This window comes from Chelonia mydas, chromosome 3 (assembly GCF_015237465.2).
Source record: "Chelonia mydas isolate rCheMyd1 chromosome 3, rCheMyd1.pri.v2, whole genome shotgun sequence".
In the NCBI taxonomy this organism is placed as follows: Eukaryota; Metazoa; Chordata; order Testudines; family Cheloniidae; genus Chelonia; species Chelonia mydas.
The window spans coordinates 1,342,567-1,365,043 of record NC_057851.1 but is presented as its reverse complement, the minus strand read 5'-3'; the positions used below and the strand labels follow the sequence as shown (position 1 = coordinate 1,365,043).

At 64.1% G+C, this 22,477-nt stretch overlaps 1 protein-coding gene across 1 annotated transcript in view; it reads left to right on the top strand.

The window, feature by feature from the left end:
* Positions 1 to 7,885: 7,885 nt before the first annotated feature.
* Positions 7,886 to 22,477, top strand: part of EMILIN1 (elastin microfibril interfacer 1) — a 30,021-nt gene continuing 15,429 nt past the window's right edge. The window contains exons 1-2 of the mRNA XM_037893653.2: positions 7,886 to 8,190; positions 15,557 to 15,682. Coding sequence (XP_037749581.1) covers positions 8,024 to 8,190; positions 15,557 to 15,682 — 293 coding nt within the window. The 5' untranslated portion in view covers positions 7,886 to 8,023. The remainder of the gene's footprint in view (positions 8,191 to 15,556; positions 15,683 to 22,477) is intronic.

The following is a 22,477-nucleotide window of genomic DNA, read 5'->3' as shown; positions in this document are numbered from 1 at the left end:
CGTGTTATTCCTCAACTTTAGCAAAGCTTTTGACACGGTCTCCCACAGTATTCTTGCCAGCAAGTTAAAGAAGTATGAGCTGGATGGATGCACTACAAGGTGGGTAGAAAGTTGGCTAGATTGTCGGGCTCAACGGGTAGTGATCAATGGCTCCATGTCTAGTTGGCAGCCGGTATCAAGTGGAGTGCCCCAGGGGTCGATCCTGGGGCCTGTTTTATTCAATATCTTCATTAATGATCTGGAGGATGGTGTGGATTGCACTCTCAGCAAGTTTGCAGATGACACTAAACTGGGAGGAGAGGTAGATACGCTGGAGGGTAGGGATAGGATACAGAGGGACCTAGACAAATTGGAGGACTGGGCCAAAAAAAATCTGATGAGGTTCAACAAGGACAAGTGCAGAGTCCTGCACTTAGGACGGAAGAATCCCATGCACCGCTACAGACTAGGGACCGAATGGCTCGGCAGCAGTTCTGCAGAAAAGGACCTAGGGTTTACAGTGGACGAGAAGCTGGATATGTGTCAACAGTGTGACCTTGTTGCCAAGAAGGCCAAGGGCATTTTGGGATGTATACGTAGGGGCATTGCCAGCAGATCGAGGGACGTGATCGTTCCCCTCTATTCGACACTGGTGAGGCCTCATCTGGAGTACTGTGTCCAGTTTTGGCCCCACACTACAAGAAGGACGTGGAGAAATTGGAGAGAGTCCAGCGAAGGGCAACAAAAATGATTAGGGGACTGGAACACATGACTTATGAGGAGAGGCTGAGGGAACTGGGATTGTTTAGTCTGCGGAAGAGAAGAATGAGGGGGGATTTGATAGCTGCTTTCAACTACCTGAAAGGGGGTTCCAAAGAGGATGGATCTAGACTATTCTCAGTGGTAGCAGATGACAGAACGAGGAGTAATGGTCTCAAGTTGCAGTGGGGGAGGTCTAGGTTGGATATTAGGAAAAACTTTTTCACTAGAAGGGTGGTGAAACACTGGAATGTGTTACCTAGGGTGGTGGAATCCCCTTCCTTAGAAGTTTTTAAGGTCAGGCTTGACAAAGCCCTGGCTGGGATGATTTAGTTGGGATTGGTCCTGCTCTGGGCAGGGGGTTGGAGTAGATGGCCTCCAGAGATCCCTTCCAACTCTGTTATTCTATGATTCTATTCTATGACCAGCCATGTACTGTATCAGCAGCAGAGCTGGGGATAGAACCCAGATGTCCGGGCTCCCAGCCCCTTCCCTCCCCCGCTCTAACCACTAGACACCCTCCCCACTACCCTCCCAGAGCTGGGGATAGAACCCAGGCGTCCGAGCTCCCAGCCTCCCCTGCTCTAACCACTAGATGCCCCCCTTCACCCCCAAGAGTCCTGGATCCCAGCCCCCCGCCCCCCGTTCTCACCATGACGGGGAGGGAACACGACAAGCTGAGCTCAGCCTTGGCCCAGGGCACGGAGATGGGCCGTGTCATGGGCTGGCGCGTGATGGGGCAGGTGCGTGTCATGGGGGCTCAGTGGCCCCAGGCCACTGGTGGGACATAACATGGGGATCTCGCTTGGGGGGGTGACACGGGGGCTCTGCTGGGTGGGGGGTGCTGGGGGTCATGAGGTGGGAAGCCCCTGACAAGTTCCCTGCTCAGGCTTATTTGTCTAGCCCTGATAAACAGCCCCTTGGTCAGACACAACCCCCCCACCCCCCCGCAGGGCGCACCAACTCCCCCCCGCCCCCCGGGTGCACCAACCCCTCCTCCAGGGAGCACTAGGCCCCCCCTCCATGGCCTATTTGGGCAGCTGTGCTGAGCAGGGGTTGGGCTGGGATGGACCCATGGGGGGGCTTGGTGGGCTCCATGTTACTTTGCAGCATCAGGGAGATCATTACTGGCCCCGTCTGGCTCCATCTGTGTGTCTGTCAAAGGGCCTTTCCTGCCCCCCCCCCCCCCACGAGCCCAGCTGACACCCGCACTGCCGGAGCGGGGGCCCTGTTGTCCTTGGGCCAGGCCTGTGGTGAGCCGGGGGGCGCAGGCCTGGGGGCACAGGCCCTGCAGCTCCTGGCCGCAGCATGGGGAGGGGGCTCTGCAGCCCTGTGAGCCCCACCCAGGAGGGTGGGAGCCAGGCCTGTGGGGCGGAGGGCCAGCTCCCCGGGGCCCCTGTACGGCTCAGGATGCTCCGGCCAGCTGGGCTTCCCCTGGGCTTCCTGCCGCAGGAGTGGCCGGGGAAGCGGAACTGCTGACCCCAGGCTGGGCCGGGTGGGGAGAGCGGCAGGGCTCCACCAGGCTGCTTCCTGCAGGTGGCTCCTGCCCTGGGGGGCTCCAGGCACCCCGTCCCTCCCATCCCTGAGCCCCTCCCGGGGCCCCTGGCTGCTGCGGCTTGGAGCTGCCCAGGATGAGCGCAGGGAGCCGAGGAGTCATCTGCAAATGCTGCCCCCCCACCCCGCTGCCCACCCCCACTCCAGGTCAGCAGTGAGCCCATGTGGGTGGAGGGGGTGGGGGGCTGTGTGCACCTGGGCACCCGTCTGGGCAGGAGGCAGGGGGGCTGAGATCCCCAGCCCAGAAGGGCCCGTTGTACTCGTCTGGTCTGACCCCCTGGATAGCAGCGCCCAGAAGAAACCCCAGGCTCCCGAGTTGGCAGCTTCGTGTGAACCCTGTCTGCGAGGGGGAGCCCCCGGGAGATGGTTCGATGGTCAGTTACTCGCCCTCCCTGCTAAACATCAAGCCCTTGTTGCCGGTCTGGATCTGTCCGGCCTCAGCTGCCAGCCGGTCAGGCCCGGTCCCAAACACTGTCCCTACCTAGGTGCCCACAGCCTGCCCCAGCCACCCCCTAGGTCTCTTTGGAAGCTAAACAGACTGAGCTCCTCGAGTCTGTCGCTATCAGGCAGGTCTTCTAACCCTTGAATCGTTCTCGGGGCTGTTCTCTGACCCCCTCCAATTGATAAACATCCTCCCAGAATTGTGGGCACCAGCCCTGGACACGGGAGTCCAGCTTCTCTCGCACCAGGGCCGAATTCAGAGGTCAAATCACCTCTCTGCTCCTGCTCGAGATTCCCTCGGTGTTGAATCCCAGGAGGGTGTTAGCCCTTTCGGCCACACTGCTAGCACTGGGAGCTCAGCTGATATTTGTCAGGGTCCCTGCTGCCCAGGATCGAGTCCCCCCGCCTGTGAGTCTGGCTGCGTTCCTTGTAACTAGGTGGGCATTTAAGTTTAGTCTTACCAAACCACACACTGTGTGCTTGGCCCCAGGTTCCCGACTGCCCCAGATCGTGCTGTATCAGTGACCTGTCCCGTTTTTAATTCCCTGCTCCCCAGGGTTTGTGGGGTCTGCCGACTTTACCAGGGATGAGTTTATGTTTTCTTCCAGGTCATTGATAAAAATGTCAAATAGCAACGAAGCAAGAATCGATCCTTGCAGGACCTCACTGGAAACACACCCCACCCAGCCACTGGTCCCTGTTTACAATTACATTTTGAGACCTATCAGTTAGTCAGTTTTAATCCATTCAGTGTGGGCCGTGGTAATTTTAAAAGTATAACGGGGTTCACAAAGGAACCAGATAAGATCCTGGAGGATCGGTCCCTCAACGGCTATTAGCCAGGATGGTCACGGAGGCAGCCCCATGCTCGTGGCGACCCTAATGCTCTGACTGCCAGAAGGGAACGCTGGATGGCTCACTCCATAGTTGCTCTGTTCCGTAGGCTTCCCCCGAGGCTCTGGTATGTAAGTTATCCAGACCTCTTTTTAACCCCCTCCTGACATGCGAGCGGACCGGGAGGAGTGTTATCATACGATGTGACCAGATAAACTATTTTCTTCCCAAATACAGAACAGAAATATTTGTTGAACACTTCTACCTTTCCTGCATTTCTGTTGACAATTCTACCAGTTCCATCCAGTATTGGACCAATACCATTGTTAGGATTCTTTTTGTTTCTAATATACTTTAAAAATTCCTTCTTGTTGTCCTTATTTCTGTTGGCTGTAGATTTTTCATTGTGTCCCTTTGCTTCCCTTATCAATTTTCTACAATGCCTAGCTTCTGATTAGAGAACAGGAGTACTTGTGGCACCTTAGAGACTAACAAATCTAAAAAATGCATGAAGTTGATGGATTTCCACTCCATAGGGCTAAATTCAGTGCCTTGCATAATGGCAGGTTTCAGGTGCCACAAGTCCTCCTGTTCTTTTTGCGGATACAGACTAACACGGCTGCTCCTCTGAAAGGAGCTCCTCTGGCTTCTGATTTATACTCATTACTACTAACTCCCCCCCTTCCCTGCTAACCTAGGTTGGCATTTTTTAACCAATATGGGCTTGTTCCTTGCATTTTGGGAATCTAGTAAAGTGTTCTTAAACAATTCCCAGTGATCATTCACATATATCATTGTGCGTGCGTGTGTGTGTGTGTGTAGGGGGGGTATCACTCTGTGTGTGGGTGTCCCTGTCTGTGTATCTGTGTGTGTGTATCCATATGGTATGTGGGGGGAGGAGTGCGTATCTGTGTATCCATATGGTATGTGGGGGGAAGAGTGCGTATCCGTGTGTGTGTGTACCATATGGTATGTGGGGGAGGAGTGCGTATCTGTGTGTGTGTATCCATACGGTATGTGGGGGGAGGAGTGCGTATCTGGGTGTGTGTATCCACACGGTATGTGGGGGGAGGAGTGCGTATCTGGGTGTGTGTATCCACACGGTATGTGGGGGGAGCAGTGCGTATCTGTGTGTGTGTATCCACACGGTATGTGGGGGGAGGAGTGCGTATCTGTGTGTGTGTATCCACACGGTATGTGGGGGGAGGAGTGCGTATCTGGGTGTGTGTATCCATACGGTATGTGGGGGGAGGAGTGCGTATCTGGGTGTGTGTATCCACACGGTATGTGGGGGGAGGAGTGCGTATCTGGGTGTGTGTATCCATACGGTATGTGGGGGGAGGAGTGCATATCTGGGTGTGTGTATCCATACGGTATGTGGGGGGAGCAGTGCGTATCTGTGTGTGTGTATCCACACGGTATGTGGGGGGAGGAGTGCGTATCTGGGTGTGTGTATCCACACGGTATGTGGGGGGAAGAGTGCGTATCTGGGTGTGTGTATCCACACGGTATGTGGGGGGAGGAGTGCGTATCTGGATGTGTGTATCCATACGGTATGTGGGGGGAGGAGTGCGTATCTGGGTGTGTATCCATACGGTATGTAGGGGGAGGAGTGCGTATCTGGGTGTGTGTATCCACACGGTATGTGGGGGGAGGAGTGCGTATCTGGGTGTGTGTATCCACACGGTATGTGGGGGGAGGAGTGCGTATCTGGGTGTGTGTATCCATAGGGTATGTGGGGGGAGGAGTGCGTATCTGGGTGTGTGTATCCACACGGTGTGTGGGGGGAGGAGTGCGTATCTGGGTGTGTGTATCCATATGGTATGTGGGGGGAGCAGTGCGTATCTGTGTGTGTGTATCCACACGGTATGTGGGGGGAGCAGTGCGTATCTGGGTGTGTGTATCCACACGGTATGTGGGGGGAAGAGTGCGTATCTGGGTGTGTATCCATACGGTATGTGGGGGGAGGAGTGCGTATCTGGGTGTGTGTATCCATACGGTATGTGGGGGCAGGAGTGCGTATCTGGGTGTGTGTATCCATACGGTATGTGGGGGGAGGAGTGCGTATCTGGGTGTGTGTATCCACACGGTATGTGGGGGGAGGAGTGCGTATCTGGGTGTGTGTATCCATACGGTATGTGGGGGGAGCAGTGCGTATCTGGGTGTGTATCCATACGGTATGTGGGGGGAGGAGTGCGTATTGGGGGGCGGGGGGCTGTGCAGGGAGCTGCACACACTGCCCCGGGGGTGGGGGGGTGGCTCCGGGGCCCAGAGCCGGCACAGCTGTGTATTTCCACCCACCCACACCCCACGGTGCTGCCCATGGGGCTGCCCAGCTGTGACGGGGCTGGAAGTGGGGACGTAGTTGGGGGCTGGGTCAGAGAGCCCACCCCGGTCCCAGCCCCCCACTCAGCCAGGCACCCTGCGTGTGTGTGTGTTGGGGGGGGTCTCAGGAGCCTGGGGTCAGAGGTCACCAGTGCCGGGCTGGGAACGGGCCGGCGCCAGCCACACGCCGGGGCAGGGCTGCAGCCCTCTCTGCTGGGCCAGAGTCCGCCCCGGGCCGCACTCCCCAGGCCGCCTAGGTGCCAAGGGACTGAATGGCAGGGCCTGTAGCCCAGCAGTGGCACGAGGTGTGGGGCGCCGTGGCAGAGCCGGGGGTGCCGTGGCGGGGCTGGGGGTGCCGGGGCAGGGCTGGGGGTGCCATGGCAGAGGCCGGGGTGCTGTGGTGGGGCTGGGGGTGCCAGGGCAAGGCTGGGGGTGCCGTGGCAGGTCCAGAGGTGCTGTGGTGGGGCTGGGGGTGCTGTGGCAGAGCCGGGGGTGCCGTGGTCGGGATGGGGGTGCCAGGGCGAGGCTGGGGGTGCTGTGGCAGAGCTGGGGGTGCTGTGGTGGGGATGGGGGTGCCGTGGCAGGGCTGGGGGCGCCGTGGCAGAGCCGGGGGTGCCGTGGTGGGGATGGGGGTGCCAGGGCAAGGCTGGGGGTGCTGTGGCAGAGCCGGGGGTGCCGTGGCGGGGCTGGGGGTGCCGGGGCAGGGCTGGGTGTGCCATGGCAGAGGCCGGGGTGCTGTGGTGGGGCTGGGGGTGCCAGGGCAAGGCTGGGGGTGCCGTGGCAGGTCCAGAGGTGCTGTGGTGGGGCTGGGGGTGCTGTGGCAGAGCCGGGGGTGCCGTGGTCGGGATGGGGGTGCCAGGGCGAGGCTGGGGGTGCTGTGGCAGAGCTGGGGGTGCTGTGGTGGGGATGGGGGTGCCATGGCAGGGCTGGGGGCGCCGTGGCAGAGCCGGGGGTGCCGTGGTGGGGATGGGGGTGCCAGGGCAAGGCTGGGGGTGCCGTGGCAGAGCCGGGGGTGCCGTGGCGGGGATGGGGGTGACAGGGCAAGGCTGGGGGTGCTGTGGCAGAGCTGGGGGTGCTGTGGTGGGGATGGGATGCCAGGGCAAGGCTGGGGGTGCCGTGGCAGGGCTGGGGGTGCCGTGGCAGAGCCGGGGGTGCCGTGGCGGGGCTGGGGGTGCCGTGGCAGAGCCGGGGGTGCCGTGGTGGGGATGGGATGCCAGGGCAAGGCTGGGGGTGCCGTGGCAGGGCTGGGGGTGCCGTGGCAGAGCCGGGGGTGCCGTGGCGGGGCTGGAGATGCCGTGGCAGAGCCGGGGGTGCCGTGGTGGGGATGGGATGCCAGGGCAAGGCTGGGGGTGCCGTGGCAGGGCTGGGGGTGCCGTGGCAGAGCCGGGGGTGCCGTGGCGGGGATGGGGGTGACAGGGCAGGGCTGGGGGTGCCGTGGTGGGGATGGGATGCCAGGGCAAGGCTGGGGGTGCCGTGGCAGGGCTGGGGGTGCCGTGGCAGGGCTGGAGATGCCGTGGCAGAGCCGGGGGTGCCGTGGCGGGGATGGGGGTGACAGGGCAAGGCTGGGGGTGCCGTTGCAGAGCCGGGGGTGCCGTGGCGGGGCTGGGGGTGCCGTGGCAGGGCTGGGGGTGCCGTGGTGGGGCTGGGGGCACCGCAGCGGGGCTGGGCCAGGGCCCGGCAGGGACCCCACTCAGTAGCGCTTGCCGTCCTGGCTGCTGCGCGGCCCCTGGCCCCCTGCCCGGCCTCTCTTGCTTTTCCCGTTTTCTGTGTTTTCTCCCCTGTCCGTGTTGGCGTCCGGGCCTAACGAGAAGCAGATGTGATTGCGGCCGGGCGGGGGAGGGGGCTGGCGGGGGGCCGGGGGAGCAGGAACTGGAGCTGCAGAAAAGCCCCTCGCAGGAGCTGCGGGAAGAAAGGGCCCAGGTGGCCCTGGGGGCAGGGGGGCGCTGGGCCAGGCCGGGGGGGCCGGGGGGCAGGAAGTGGGGGGCGGGCGGGGCTGACAGCTGGAGGGGCGGGCGGCGGGGAGGCCAGCCCCGGCGAGGGGAGCAGCCCGGCTGGGGCGGGACGTGTGGACGGCGCCGGGAGCCATGAGCGGCTGAGCGGGACGGCCCGACGCCTTCGCGCCCACACGGCCATGGCTCGCCTCTGGGGCAGCCTCTGCTGCCTCCTGGCCGGGGTGGCCTGGGCCGCCAACTACCCGCCCCGCTACAGCCTCTACTCCGGGGGGGCCGCGCCGCTGACCCCCGCTGCCCAGGGGAGCCCGCAGGCCCAGCCCGGCGCCCGGGCCGCCAGCCGGCACAGGTAAGGGGCCGCGCCGGGGCAGGGGCGGGCGGGGGCCGCCGGCAGCCTGGGGGCCCGGGCTGGCCCCACAGCTGAGAGCTGAGCCCGGGGGCGCCGTGGGTCCTGGCCCCAGGGGGCCCCACTCGCTGGAGGCAGGGAGCTGTGTGACCTGGAGCGTGAGGGTGGCTGTGGGCGCCGAGGGGCACCCGGGGGAACCCCATCTGGCCTTGGACAAGAGGTGCCAGCACGGAGAGCTGGAAGGGCACTCGGGGGGCCCCCCCGCCCCATGGAGACGAGGAGAGTCGCAGGGAGGTGCTGGGCTGGAGGGGACACCCTGGGGATCCCCCCAGGGCAGGGGGACCAGTCTCCCGGTGGCTCATTTTGCGGGGTTCGGCCCCGCTGCCGCAGGCGTCCGCCGTGGCTGCGGGCGGCGCGTCTTGGGGGCATCTGTCTGCAGCCCCTGGGCATAGCTCCGCCTCGCTGGGTGGTCTCAGGTGGGTCACGGCCCTGCTCTGTGCCTCAGTTTCCCCAGGCACAGAATGGGGGAGGGACACTGACCCGGGACATGCGCAGATTCCTGTGTGTGAGGCACATGGCGAGCCTCCGACCGGGGCGGTGGGAGGGAGGAGTTGGCGGTGGCGGGGGGTTGGGAGGTGGGGGAGCCAGAGGGCACAGAGGGTTGGGGGACAGGGGGAAGGGGGAGCGGAGAAGGGGCCTGGGGGGAGGGAGGAGTGGGTGGGTTGGGGGAGCCAGGGGACACAGAGGAGTGGGGGGCAGCGGGAGGATGGGGAGGGGGAGCTTGGAGGGAGGCTGGGGGCTCGGGGGGCTGGGGGGGCTCAGCTGTGCTAGTTCCTTGCAGCGGGTGCGTGCCCAGGGCATGGAAATACTCAGCACCGCGTGTGTCTGGTGAGGTGGGGGGTGCTCTGGGGGATGTGGCACCCGCCGGGGGGCCCCCAGGGCTGCAGTGGGTTGACTGGGGCGCTGGGGGGCTCTCGAGCTGACCAACTGGCCCCCGCCCCACGGGCCAGGCCCCCGCAGCCCCGCTGGGCCCTGCTGCTTGGGGAGGGACGATGGTGAAGCGCCGAGCGAGCCTGGCCTGGCTCCACGCCAGCCGCGAGCGAGAGGGGCCCAGGGATTGCGGAGCCGCAGCCAGATGGAGCATGTGCCCGGGGAGCGGGGCACTGGCAAGGGGGCAGGGGAGGCGCTGTGGGGGGACTGTGTCAAGGGGGACAAGGGGCACCGTTGGGCGGGGGGGCACTGTCGGGGGGATAAGGGGACACTGTTGGGAGGACAGGGGGTGGCACTGACAGAGGGAGAAGGGGCGCTGTCGGGGGGCAGGGGGAGGCACCATCAGAGGGGCAGGGGGGCACTGTCGGGGGGCAGGGGGAGGCACCGTTGGGGGGCCGGGGGCTCCGTCGGGGGGCAGGGGGAGGCACCATTGGCGGGCAGGGGGTGCTGTCGGGGGCAGGGGAGGGGCACTCCCAGGCAAGGGGGCGGCTGCCTCTGGCCGTGGTGCAGGGGCCTGGCATTGCTCTGTATGACGCGCCATGGGGCCGGGCACCCCCTGTGGAGGAGTCCCAGCTGCAGGGGGGCAGAGCCCCTGGGCCCTAGAGCAGGCAGCGGGGCGGTTCAGCCCCACACTCGGGACAGGAAGGGAGGCGGCTTGTGGCCCAGAGCAGGCGTTTGGGAGGGAGGCTGGGAACCAGCCAGGAGCGACAGCCGGCTGGGAGTGCAGAGGGCCCCCCTTGAGCCCCCCCGCAGCACAGCCCCCCCAGCTCGCCCCCCCGAGTCCCCCCTCCCTGCAGCACAGGCCCCCAGCCTGCCCCCTGCTGAGCCCCCCCTCCCTGCAGCACAGCCCCCCAGCCTGCCCCCCCGAGTCCCCCCTCCCTGCAGCACAGGCCCCCAGCCTGCCCCCTGCTGAGCCCCCCCTCCCTGCAGCACAGCCCCCCAGCCTGCCCCCCCGAGTCCCCCCTCCCTGCAGCACAGGCCCCCAGCCTGCCCCCTGCTGAGCCCCCCTCCCTGCAGCACTGCCCCCTGAGCCCCCCTCCTTGCAGCACAGGCCCCCAGCCTGCCCCCCTGAGCCCCCCTCCCTGCAGCACGGCCCCCTGAGCCCCCCTCCCTGCAGCACAGGCCCCCAGCCTGCCCCCTGCTGAGCCCCCCCTCCCTGCAGCACAGCCCCCCAGCCTGCCCCCCTGAGCCCCCCTCCCTGCAGCACAGCCCTCCAGCCTCCCCTGCTGAGCCCCCCGCTCCCTGCAGCACAGCCCCCCATCCTGCCCCCCTGAGCCCCCCTCCCTGCAGCACGGCCCCCCAGCCCGCCCCCTGCTGAGCCCCAGCTCCCTGCAGCACAGCCCCCCAGCTGCCCCCCCCGAGTCCCACCTCCCTGCAGCACGGCCCCCCAGCCTGCCCCCCGCTGAGCCCCCCTCCCTGCAGCACAGCCCCCCAGCCTGGCCTCTGAGCCCCCCGCTCCCTTCAGCACAGCCCCCCCCCAGCCCGCCCCCTGCTGAGCCCCCCCTCCCTGACCCCAGTCTGGGTCTGTGTTTGCTTAGCAGAAAGTCCCGTCCCGTCCCCGCCCCGCTGAACTGCCAGCATGGGGCGGGGTTCTCCCCGCAGCATGGTGGGGGGGGCTACACCCCCAGAGCTATGCGGGGGATGGGCAGGCTCCCCCTGTTTTCATGGCAGCCAGGGCCCATGGGGCAGCTCCATGTTTCCCCCCACTCATGCCCCCCTGTCAGGGAGTCCCCGGGCGATGCTTTGGAGCGGCTCCCTACGAAGCCAGGCAGGACTCTGGGAGTGGATGGGTCATTACACAAAGTAAAACTATTTCCCCTTGTTTATTCCCCCCCCCCCGCCCTCCCATCATGTGCCAGCATGTGCAGGACCCACAGCTCCCCCGGCTTCCCCCTTCCTGGGTCTGACCCCGGAGCCTCCAGCCTCCTCTGCCCCTCCCTGCGCTTCCCACAGCGAGTCCCCCCAGGCCGGGTCCTGGGGAAGCCAGAGGGTCCTGCCCCCCAATCCCACAGCCAGACGTGACTCTCAGCCAGCCAGTAACACAGAAGGTTTATTAGGTGACAGGAACATGGTCTAACACAGAGCTTGTAGGTGCAGAGAACAGGACCCCTCAGCCGGGTCCATTTTGGGGGGCAGTGAGCCAGACAACCACGTCTGCCCTTCACTCCATGTCTCCAGCCAGCCCCAAACTGAAACTCCCTCCAGCCCCCCCTCCTCTGGGCTTTGTCCCTTTCCCGGGCCAGGAGGGCACCTGATTCCTTTGTTCTCCAACCCTTTAGCTCTCACCTTGCAGGGGGGAAGGGCCCAGGCCATCAGCTGCCAGGAAACAGGGTGTCGGCCATTCTCTGTGTCCAGACCCCTGCACACACCTGCCCTCTAGGGCTCTGCAATGATCATACACCCTTACCCCACCCCCTAGAGACTTAAGAACTGCCTAGGGGAAACTGAGGCACCCCCCACTATTCAGAGGAAACATTAAGAACAGTCCCGCTTCGTCACACCCCCGCAAGCTGGCCCAGCCCCCCCAGCCCCGCAATGATTAACCAGCCCAGCCCGGGGCTCAGGGACGTGCTGCAGCCGGGCTGGCGCAGAGAGCTGGTGGCTATAGGCTGGGCCCCTCACTGGCCCCAGGGAGCTCACAGCCCTGGTGGGGCTGCAGGGAGCAGAGGAAGGGGCTCAGGGGAGACCCCAGGCTGGAAGAGGGGAGTTGCCTGGGAAAGGGCTGGGCCCCATCGAACCCACAAGGAGATGGGGCTGGCTGGGGCAGGGGTGTCCCTGAACCAATAGGGTCTCAGCTGCACTGGGGGGTGTCCCATGGGAATCACCTCATGGGCCCCTGGCACAGCCACCCAAACGCCCCCTGCTGCCAGGGCTAGGCCTGCCCCAGCCCCCCAGCCAGTGGGGTCCCTCCTGTAATAGCCCCAGTGGGGCAGACAATCCTGCAGCCACCCCACAGTGCAGTGGGGGGCCTGGCAGCCACCCACCCAGCGGAGATGACTCTGGGCTGGAGAGGCTGGGGGTGGGGGCAGAATTTACCTTTGCCCCAAGTTCCTGGGAGGCTCGGGGGGGCCATAGCACGTCCTGCCCCACAACCACAAACTTGGCCCTCCCCTGAGTTACCCTGCTCGTGACCCTGCTGGTTCCCCCCTGTGATCAAAGGGGCTGGCTGCTGCCAGGGGCACCGGACAGCGCAGAGATCAAAAGGAGTGGGGGGGAGCCCCTTTAACAGGCTCATTGTCCCATTAGCAGTGAGCTGTGACCGGCTGCTCCCAGCGGGGCGGGGCCCTTGCTGCAGGGGGGGCTCGCTGCACCGGGCCGGGGGGCTCGCTGCACCAGGCCGGGGGGCTCGCTGCACCAGAGCGAGGGGTAGGGGGCTCGCTGCACCAGGCCAGTGGGCTCGCTGCACCAGGGCGAGGGGCTCGCTGCACCAGAGCGAGGGGTAGGGGGCTCGCTGCACCAGGCCAGGGGGCTCGCTGCACCAGGGCGAGGGGTAGGGGGCTCGCTGCACCAGGCCAGGGGGCTCGCTGCACCAGGCCGGGGGGTAGGGGGCTCGCTGCACCAGGCCGAGGGGTAGGGGGCTCGCTGCACCAGGCCGGGGGGCTCGCTGCACCAGGCCGGGGGGCTCGCTGCACCAGGGCGAGGGGTAGGGGGCTCGCTGCACCAGGCCGGGGGGCTCGCTGCACCAGGGCGGGGGGCTCGCTGCACCAGGGCGAGGGGTAGGGGGCTCGCTGCACCAGGCCGGGGGGCTCGCTGCACCAGGGCGAGGGGTAGGGGGCTCGCTGCGCCAGGCCGGGGGGCTCGCTGCACCAGGCCGGGGGGCTTGCTGCACCAGGCCGAGGGGTAGGGGGCTCGCTGCACCAGGCCGGGGGGCTCGCTGCACCAGGGCGAGGGGTAGGGGGCTCACTGCGCCAGGCCGGGGGGCTCGCTGTACCAGGGCGAGGGGTAGGGGGCTCGCTGCACCAGGCCGGGGGGCTCGCTGCACCAGGGCGAGGGGTAGGGGGCTCGCCGCACCAGGCCGGGGGGCTCGCTGCACCAGGGCGAGGGGTAGGGGGCTCGCTGCGCCAGGCCGGGGGGCTCGCTGCACCAGGGCGAGGGGTAGGGGGCTCGCTGCATCAGGCCAGGGGGCTCGCTGCACCAGGCCGGGGGGCTTGCTGCACCCGGCCGAGGGGTAGGGGGCTCGCTGCGCCAGGCCGGGGAGCTCGCTGCACCAGGGCGAGGGGTAGGGGGCTCGCTGCGCCAGGCCGGGGGGCTCGCTGCACCAGGCCGGGGGGCTCGCTGCACCAGGGCGAGGGGTAGGGGGCTCGCCGCACCAGGCCGGGGGGCTCGCTGCACCAGGGCGAGGGGTAGGGGGCTCGCTGCGCCAGGCCGGGGGGCTCGCTGCACCAGGGCGAGGGGTAGGGGGCTCGCTGCATCAGGCCAGGGGGCTCGCTGCACCAGGCCGGGGGGCTGGCTGCACCAGGCCGAGGGGTAGGGGGCTCGCTGCGCCAGGCCGGGGAGCTCGCTGCACCAGGGCGAGGGGTAGGGGGCTCGCTGCACCGGGCCGGGGGGCTCGCTGCACCAGGCCAGGGGGCTCGCTGCACCAGGGCGAGGGGTAGGGGGCTCGCTGCACCAGGGCGGGGGGTAGGGGGCTCGCTGCACCAGGCCGGGGGGCTCGCTGCACCAGGGCGAGGGGTAGGGGGCTCGCCGCACCAGGCCGGGGGGCTCGCTGCACCAGGCCGGGGGGCTTGCTGCACCAGGCCGAGGGGTAGGGGGCTTGCTGCACCAGGCCGGGGGGCTCGCTGCACCAGGGCGAGGGGTAGGGGGCTCGCCGCACCAGGCCGGGGGGCTCGCTGCACCAGGGCGAGGGGTAGGGGGCTCGCTGCACCAGGCCGGGGGGCTCGCTGCACCAGGGCGAGGGGTAGGGGGCTCGCTGCACCAGGCCGGGGGGCTCGCTGCACCAGGGCGAGGGGTAGGGGGCTCGCTGCATCAGGCCAGGGGGCTCGCTGCACCAGGCCGGGGGGCTTGCTGCACCAGGGCGAGGGGTAGGGGGCTCGCTGCACCAGGCCGGGGGGCTTGCTGCACCAGGGCGAGGGGTAGGGGGCTCGCTGCACCAGGCCAGTGGGCTCGCTGCACCAGGGCGAGGGGTAGGGGGCTCGCTGCACCAGGCCGGGGGGCTCGCTGCACCAGGGCGAGGGGTAGGGGGCTCGCTGCACCAGGCCGGGGGGCTCGCTGCACCAGGCCGAGGGGTAGGGGGCTCGCTGCGCCAGGCCGGGGAGCTCGCTGCACCAGGGCGAGGGGTAGGGGGCTCGCTGCACCAGGCCGGGGGGCTCGCTGCACCAGGCCGGGGGGCTCGCTGCACCAGGGCGAGGGGTAGGGGGCTCGCTGCACCAGGCCGGGGGGCTCGCTGCACCAGGGCGAGGGGTAGGGGGCTCGCTGCGCCAGGCCAGGGGGCTCGCTGCACCAGGCCGGGGGGCTTGCTGCACCAGGGCGAGGGGTAGGGGGCTCGCTGCATCAGGCCAGGGGGCTCGCTGCACCAGGCCAGGGGGCTTGCTGCACCAGGCTGAGGGGTAGGGGGCTCGCTGCGCCAGGCCGGGGAGCTCGCTGCACCAGGCCGAGGGGTAGGGGGCTCGCTGCACCAGGCCAGGGGGCTCGCTGCACCAGGGCGAGGGGTAGGGGGCTCGCTGCACCAGGGCGAGGGGTAGGGGGCTCGCTGCACCAGGCCGGGGGGCTCGCTGCACCAGGGCGAGGGGTAGGGGGCTCGCTGCATCAGGCCAGGGGGCTCGCTGCACCAGGCCGGGGGGCTCGCTGCACCAGGGCGAGGGGTAGGGGGCTCGCCGCACCAGGCCGGGGGGCTCGCTGCACCAGGGCGAGGGGTAGGGGGCTCGCTGCACCAGGCCAGGGGGCTCGCTGCACCAGGGCGAGGGGTAGGGGGCTCGCTGCACCAGGCCGGGGGGCTCGCTGCACCAGGCCGGGGGGCTCGCTGCACCAGGGCGAGGGGTAGGGGGCTCTCTGCGCCAGGCCGGGGGGCTCGCTGCACCAGGCCGAGGGGTAGGGGGCTCGCCGCACCAGGCCGGGGGGCTCGCTGCACCAGGGCGAGGGGTAGGGGTCTCGCTGCACCAGGCCGGGGGGCTCGCTGCACCAGGGCGAGGGGTAGGGGGCTCGCTGCACCAGGCCGGGGGGCTCACTGCACCAGGGCGAGGGGTAGGGGGCTCGCTGCACCAGGCCGGGGGGCTCACTGCACCAGGGCGAGGGGTAGGGGGCTCGCTGCACCAGGCCGGGGGGCTCGCTGCACCAGGGCGAGGGGTAGGGGGCTCGCTGCACCAGGCCGGGGGGTCGCTGCACGTGGGGGGCAGGGGAGGCGCCTTGTGCTTGCTGGGCCTGATTCTCACTCCTGCTGCAGGAACTGGTGCGCCTACGTGGTGACGCGCACGGTGAGCTGCATGGTGGAGGACGGCGTGGACACCTTCGTCAAACCCGACTACCAGCCCTGCGGGTGGGGGCAGCTCCAGTGCCCGCGCATTGTGACGTGAGTGTGGGGGCAAGGGTCCCGGGGGCTGAGGGTCGGGAGTGAGGGGCACTGGCAGGCTGGGGGGAGCCCAGGGCTGGGCTAGGAGGGGGCTGCGGGTCGGGAGTGAGGGGCACTGGCAGGCTGGGGGGAGCCCAGGGCTGGGCTAGCAGGGGGCTGAGGGTCGGGAGTGAGGGGCACTGGCAGGCTGGGGGAGCCCAGGGCTGGGCTAGCAGGGGGCTGCGGGTCAGGAGTGAGGGGCACTGGCCGGGCTGGGGCAGGGCTGGGCTAGCAGGGGGCTGCGGGTCGGGAGTGAGGGGAAGTGGCCAGGCTGTGGGGGAGCCCAGGGCTGGGCTAGCAGGGGGCTGCGGGTCGGGAGTGAGGGGAAGTGGCCAGGCTGTGGGGGAGCCCAGGGCTGGGCTAGCAGGGGGCTGCGGGTCAGGAGTGAGGGGCACCGGCCAGGCTGGGGCGGGGCCGGGCTAGCAGGGGGCTGCGGGTCAGGAGTGAGGGGCACTGGCAGGCTGGGGGGAGCCCAGGGCTGGGCTAGCAGGGGGCTGCGGGTCGGGAGTGAGGGGCACTGGCAGGCTGGGGGGAGCCCAGGGCTGGGCTAGCAGGGGGCTGCGGGTCGGGAGTGAGGGGCACTGGCAGGCTGGGGGGAGCCCAGGGCTGGGCTAGCAGGGGGCTGCGGGTCGGGAACCAGCGGGGCCTCGTGTGCGTAGCCCCTGTGCCTGGCTCTGTCCTGGCCAAGATATAGACGTTCTGGGGTGGGCCTTGTGCTGCAATGTGGGGAGATAGGGGAGCCTCATGCTACCTGGGCTGGGGGCAGGGAGCTGCCAGTGGACAGAAGCACAGTGACCTCTGAGTGCAGGGGGGGCCGGCAGGAGATGGGAGGACCGGCACTGGGAAGGGAAAGGAGAGGGCTCCTGGGAGTGGGGGTGTGAAATCCCGGGGGTGGGAGAGGTGTGGGGTTTGGTGCATTGCTGGTGCCTGGCTGCGGGGCGGGGGGAGCTGGGGTCATGGTCTCCATGGAGGGAACGAGGCCTGGCGGCCTGGCATCGCCCTGCCCCGGGGGGCAGCGGGCAGAGCAGGGACCCAGAGACAGCAGCTGCAGATGGAGCACGCTGGCCCCGCCCAGCGCCCCAAGGGAAGGTACAGAGCGCCCCCTAGCAGGAAAGGCTGGGAACTGTTCTAGAGACAGCAGCCCTGGCCCGGTCCCAGAGGTACCAGAACCTGCCATATTTCCAAAAAGAACAGGAGTACTTGTGGCACCTTAGAGACTAACCAATTTATTTGAGCATAAGCTTTCGTGAGCTACAGCTCACTTCATCGGATGCATACTGTGGAAAGTATAGAAGATCTTATTATATACACACAAAGCGTGAAAAAATACCTCCTCCCACCCCACTCTCCTGCTGGTAATAGCTTATCCAAAGTGACCACTCTCCTTACATTGTGTTTGGTAATCAAGGTGGGCCATTTCCAGCACAAATCCAGGGTTTAACAAGAACGTCTGGGGCGGGGGGGGGTAGGAAAAAACAAGGGGAAATAGGTTACCTTGCATAATGACTAAGCCACTCCCAGTCTCTATTCAAGCCTAAGTTAATTGTATCCAATTTGCAAATGAATTCCAATTCAGCAGTTTCTCACTGGAGTCTGGATTTGAAGTTTTTTTGTTGTAAAATAGCGACTTTCAGGTCTGTAATCGCGTGACCAGAGAGATTGAAGTGTTCTCCGCCTGGTTTATGAATGTTATAATTCTTGACATCTGATTTCTGTCCATTTACTCTTTTACGTAGAGACTGTCCAGTTTGACTAATGTACATGGCAGAGGGGCATTGCTGGCACATGATGGCATATATCACATTGGTGGATGTGCAGGTGAACGAGCCTCTGATAGTGTGGCTGATGTGATTAGGCCCCGTGATGGTGTCCCCTGAATAGATCTGTGGGCACAGTTGGCAACGGGCTTTGTTGCAAGGATAGGTTCCTGGGTTAGTGGTTCTGTGGTGTGGTATGTGGTTGCTGGTGACTATTTGCTTCAGGTTGGGGGGCTGTCTGTAAGCGAGGACTGGCCTGTCTCCCAAGATCTGTGAGAGTGTTGGGTCATCCTTCAGGATAGGTTGTAGATCCTTAATATTGTAGTTGTAAGAATGCTTGATAGAGATCTTGTAGGTGTCTGTCTCTGTCTGAGGGGTTGGAGCAAATGCGGTTGTACCGTAGAGCTTGGCTGTAGACGATGGATCGTGTGGTGTGGTCAGGGTGAAAGCTGGAGGCATGTAGGTAGGAATAGCAGTCAGTAGGTTTCCGGTATAGGGTGGTGTTTATGTGACCATCGCTTATTAGCACCGTAGTGTCCAGGAAGTGGATCTCTTGTGTGGACTGGACCAGGCTGAGGTTGATGGTGGGATGGAAATTGTTGAAATCATGGTGGAATTCCTCAAGGGCTTCTTTTCCATGGGTCCAGATGATGAAGATGTCATCAATATAGCGCAAGTAGAGTAGGCGCGTTAGGGGACGAGAGCTGAGGAAGCGTTGTTATAAGTCAGCCATAAAAATGTTGGCATAATGTGTGGCCATGCACGTACCCATAGCAGTGCGATACAACTGCATTTGCTCCAACCCGTCAGACAGAGACAAACACCTACAAGATCTCTATCAAGCATTCTTACAACTATAATACCCACCTGCAGAAGTGAAGAAACAGATTGACAGAGCCAGGAGAATACCCAGAAGTCACCTACTACAGGACAGGCCTAACAAAGATAATAACAGAACGCCACTAGCCGTCACCTTCAGCCCCCCAGCTAAAACCTCTCCAACGCATCCTCAAGGATCTATAACCTATCCTGAAGGACGACCCATCACTCTCACAGATCTTGGGAGACAGGCCAGTCCTTGCCTACAGACAGCCCCCCAACCTGAAGCAAATACTCACCAGCAACCACACAACAGAACCACTAACCCAGGAACCTATCCTTGCAACAAAGCCCGTTGCCAACTGTGCGATTACGGACCTGAAAGTCACTATTTTACAACAAAAAAACTTCAAATCCAGACTCCAGCGAGAAACTGCTGAATTGGAATTCATTTGCAAATTGGATACAATTAACTTAGGCTTGAATAGAGACTGGGAGTGGCTAAGTCATTATGCAAGGTAGCCTATTTCCCCTTGTTTTTTCCTACCCCCGCCCCCCCAGACGTTCTTGTTAAACCCTGGATTTGTGCTGGAAATGGCCCACCTTGATTATCATACACATTGTAAGGAGAGTGATCACTTTGGATACGCTATTACCAGCAGGAGAGTGGGGTGGGAGGAGGTATTTTTTCATGCTTTGTGTGTATATAATAAGATCTTCTACACTTTCCACAGTATGCATCCGATGAGGTGAGCTGTAGCTCATGAAAGCTTATGCTCAAATAAATTGGTTAGTCTCTAAGGTGCCACAAGTACTCCTTTTCTTATTTCATCACAGAAAAGAAAAGGTTCTCCTGACCCCAAAGGACCAAGCGCCAGACCCAGGTCAAATGATAGCTCAGATCTTACCCCAAATACACGCTTACAGTCAATCCTTAGTAACTAAACTAAAATGTATTAAAAAAGAAAAGAGGGAGAGTTGGTGGAAAGGTCAATATACAGACAGACTTGAGTTCAGTTCTTGAGGTTCAGATACAGAGCAGAGATGGTGAGTCTGTAGTTGCCAAAAGTCCTTTTAGAAACAGTCCACGGGTTACAGTCCAATGTCCATGTTCAGGGTGACTCCCGTCAGTGACTGGGGATCTCAATCCTTACGGCTCAGGGTTTCCCCTTCTTGAAACCCAAAGCAGATCGGAGATGAAGAAGGATCGTGTCCCAGGGTTTTATACATTCCCTGCAGCCTTTTGGCCTGAGAAAACAATCAGCTTCACTTTCCTTCTCCCAAACATCCTGGCAATTAGCCCAGGGTCATTTATCCATTAACAGTTCAGATACCGGTTACCACAACCTTCAAAGAGCCTTACAGACAATAATATTATGTCACTCCAGTGTCTTCCTAAATGTTAATATTCCTCTTTTGATCTTTGAATCAAAGCCATGGTGATAGACAAGACTTGTTTGCTGACATCACAAGACCTGAGCGAACATCTACCCTTCTATCTCTAACAATGCCGGCTGCATTTCACAGCTCTGTTCATTTACAGATCCTCCTAACCAGTCTTTACAGTCCGGCCCTGGGTCAGGTCAGTCTGGGAGTTCGTTAACTCTTTCTGGCCCTGTTTCACCTTTCCATGAGCTATTATATTACACTCATAACGTCACACCCTCCCATGGGCCAAGTCCCCCAGGGATCTCACCCTTCCTCCAGGGTGAGCCCTGTGGCCTCCCTATGTATGGGCACCAGTGTGCCCGCTGCTGGGGTCCTGTGTCCAGGCCTGGTGCCCACAGATCAAGGCGGGTCTGGGAAGAGCCCAGAGAACGATCAGAGGGTTAGAAAACCTGGCTGAGAACGAGCGACTCCAGGAGAACCCGGTCAGCCCCGCACCGCCCAGGAACCGGCTGTGCCAGCAGGCAGCCGCAGACACGAAGCCAAGACAGAGCAGGGCTGTGTTAAACGTAAACTCCCAAACAAATCGGGAAAGTTAAAAAAAGATTTGCCAGGGTGAGGGAACCGGTTCCGGGCTTGTGTCATTGAAAGGAAACTGGTTAAAAGCAGCATTGTCCCAAAGCGTTGTGTTCAGAGCCTCCGTTCCCGAGGGCTCGCGCTGCTGCAGCTCTGCCTAGGGTTGTCCAGCATCCGGGTTTTGACCAGAACACGGGGTCAAAACGGGACTGTGGTGGCTCTGGTTGGCACGGGGCTGGCAGGCTCCCTACCCGGCTCTGTGCGGCTCCCAGAAGTGGCCAGCATGTTCCTCCAGCTCCTAGGCGAACCGCCTCCCACACCCGAACTCCCTGCTCCAGTCCTGAGCCCCCTCCCGTACCCCAAACCCCTCATCCCCGGCCCCACCCCCGAGCCCGCACCCCCAGCCGGAGCGCTCATCCCCCGCCCACACCCCAACGCCCTGCCCTAGCCCTGAGCCCCCTCCTGCACCCCAAACCCCTCATCCCTGGCCCCACCCCCGAGCCCACACCCCAGCCGGAGCGCTCATCCCCCGCCCACACCCCAACGCCCTGCCCTAGCCCTGAGCCCCCTCCTGCACCCCAAACCCCTCATCCCTGGCCCCACCCCCGAGCCCACACCCCAGCCGGAGCGCTCATCCCCCGCCCACACCCCAACGCCCTGCCCTAGCCCTGAGCCCCCTCCTGCACCCCAAACCCCTCATCCCTGGCCCCACCCCCGAGCCCACACCCCAGCCGGAGCGCTCATCCCCCGCCCGCACCCCAACGCCCTGCCCTAGCCCTGAGCCCCCTCCTGCACCCCAAACCCCTCATCCCTGGCCCCACCCCCGAGCCCACACCCCAGCCGGAGCGCTCATCCCCCGCCCGCACCCCAACGCCCTGCCCTAGCCCTGAGCCCCCTCCTGCACCCCAAACCCCTCATCCCTGGCCCCACCCCCGAGCCCACACCCCAGCCGGAGCGCTCATCCCCCGCCCGCACCCCAATGCCCTGCCCTAGCCCTGAGCCCCCTCCTGCACCCCAAACCCCTCATCCCTGGCCCCACCCCTGAGCCCACACCCCCAGCCGGAGCGCTCATCCCCCGCCTGCACCCCAACGCCCTGTGTCACGGAGTCCCTGGGCGATGCTCTGGAACTGCTCCCCATGAAGCCAGTCAGGACTCTGGGGCGGTCGCCTTCCGGTGAGCAGCCTGTCTGCAGGACACACAGCTCACACGGCTTCCACCTTCCTGGGTCTGACCTCGGAGCATTCAGCATCCTCTGCCCCTCCGTGCGCTTCCCACAGGGAGTCCCCCAGACGGGGTCCTGGGGAAGCCAGAGGGTCCTGCCCCCCAACTCCACAGTCAGACGTGACTCTCAGCCAGCCAGTAAAACAGAGGTTTATTAGACGACAGGAACATGGTCTAACACAGAGCTTGTAGGTGCAGAGAACAGGACCCCCTAGCTGCTTCCATTTTGGGGGGGGCAGTGAGCCAGACAACCAGGTCTGCCCTTCACTCCATGTCCCCAGCCAGCCCCAAACTGAAACTCCCTCCAGCTCCTCCTCCTCTGGGCTTTGTCCCTGTCCCGGGCCAGGAGGGCACCTGATTCCTTTGTTCTCCAACCCTTTAGCTCTCACCTTGCAGGGGGGAAGGGCCCAGGCCATCAGTTGCCAGGAAACAGGGTGTTGGCCATTCTCTGTGTCCAGTCCCCTGCACACACCTGTCCTCTAGGGCTCTGCAGTGATCATACACCCTTACCCCACCACCTAGATACTTAAGAACTGCATAGGGGAAACTGAGGCACCCCCACACTATTCAGAGGAAACATTAAGAACAGTCCCGCTTCCTCACACCCTGCCCTAGCCCAGTGAAAATGAGTGAGTGAGTGAGGGTGGGGGAGAGCAAATGACAGAGGAAGGGGGGATGGAGTGAGCGGGGGGGGCATGGCCTTGGAGAAGGGGCGTGGCCTCATGGAAGGGGCGGGGCAGAGGGAGGGGCAAGTGTGTTCAGTTTTCTGCAATTAGAAAGTTGGCAACCCTACTTCTGCTGGACTTATGTTCGCAAAGGGAAGGTTCAGGGGGGACTTGACCCCAGGCTGTAAGAACCTACATGGGAACAAATATTGCACCATGGGCTCATAGGGTTGCCAACTGTCTAATCCCACAAACCCAAACTCCCTTGCCCCACCCCCTTCCCCAAGGCCCCGTCCCTGCCCCGCCCTTTCTCTGAGGCCCCATCCCGCTC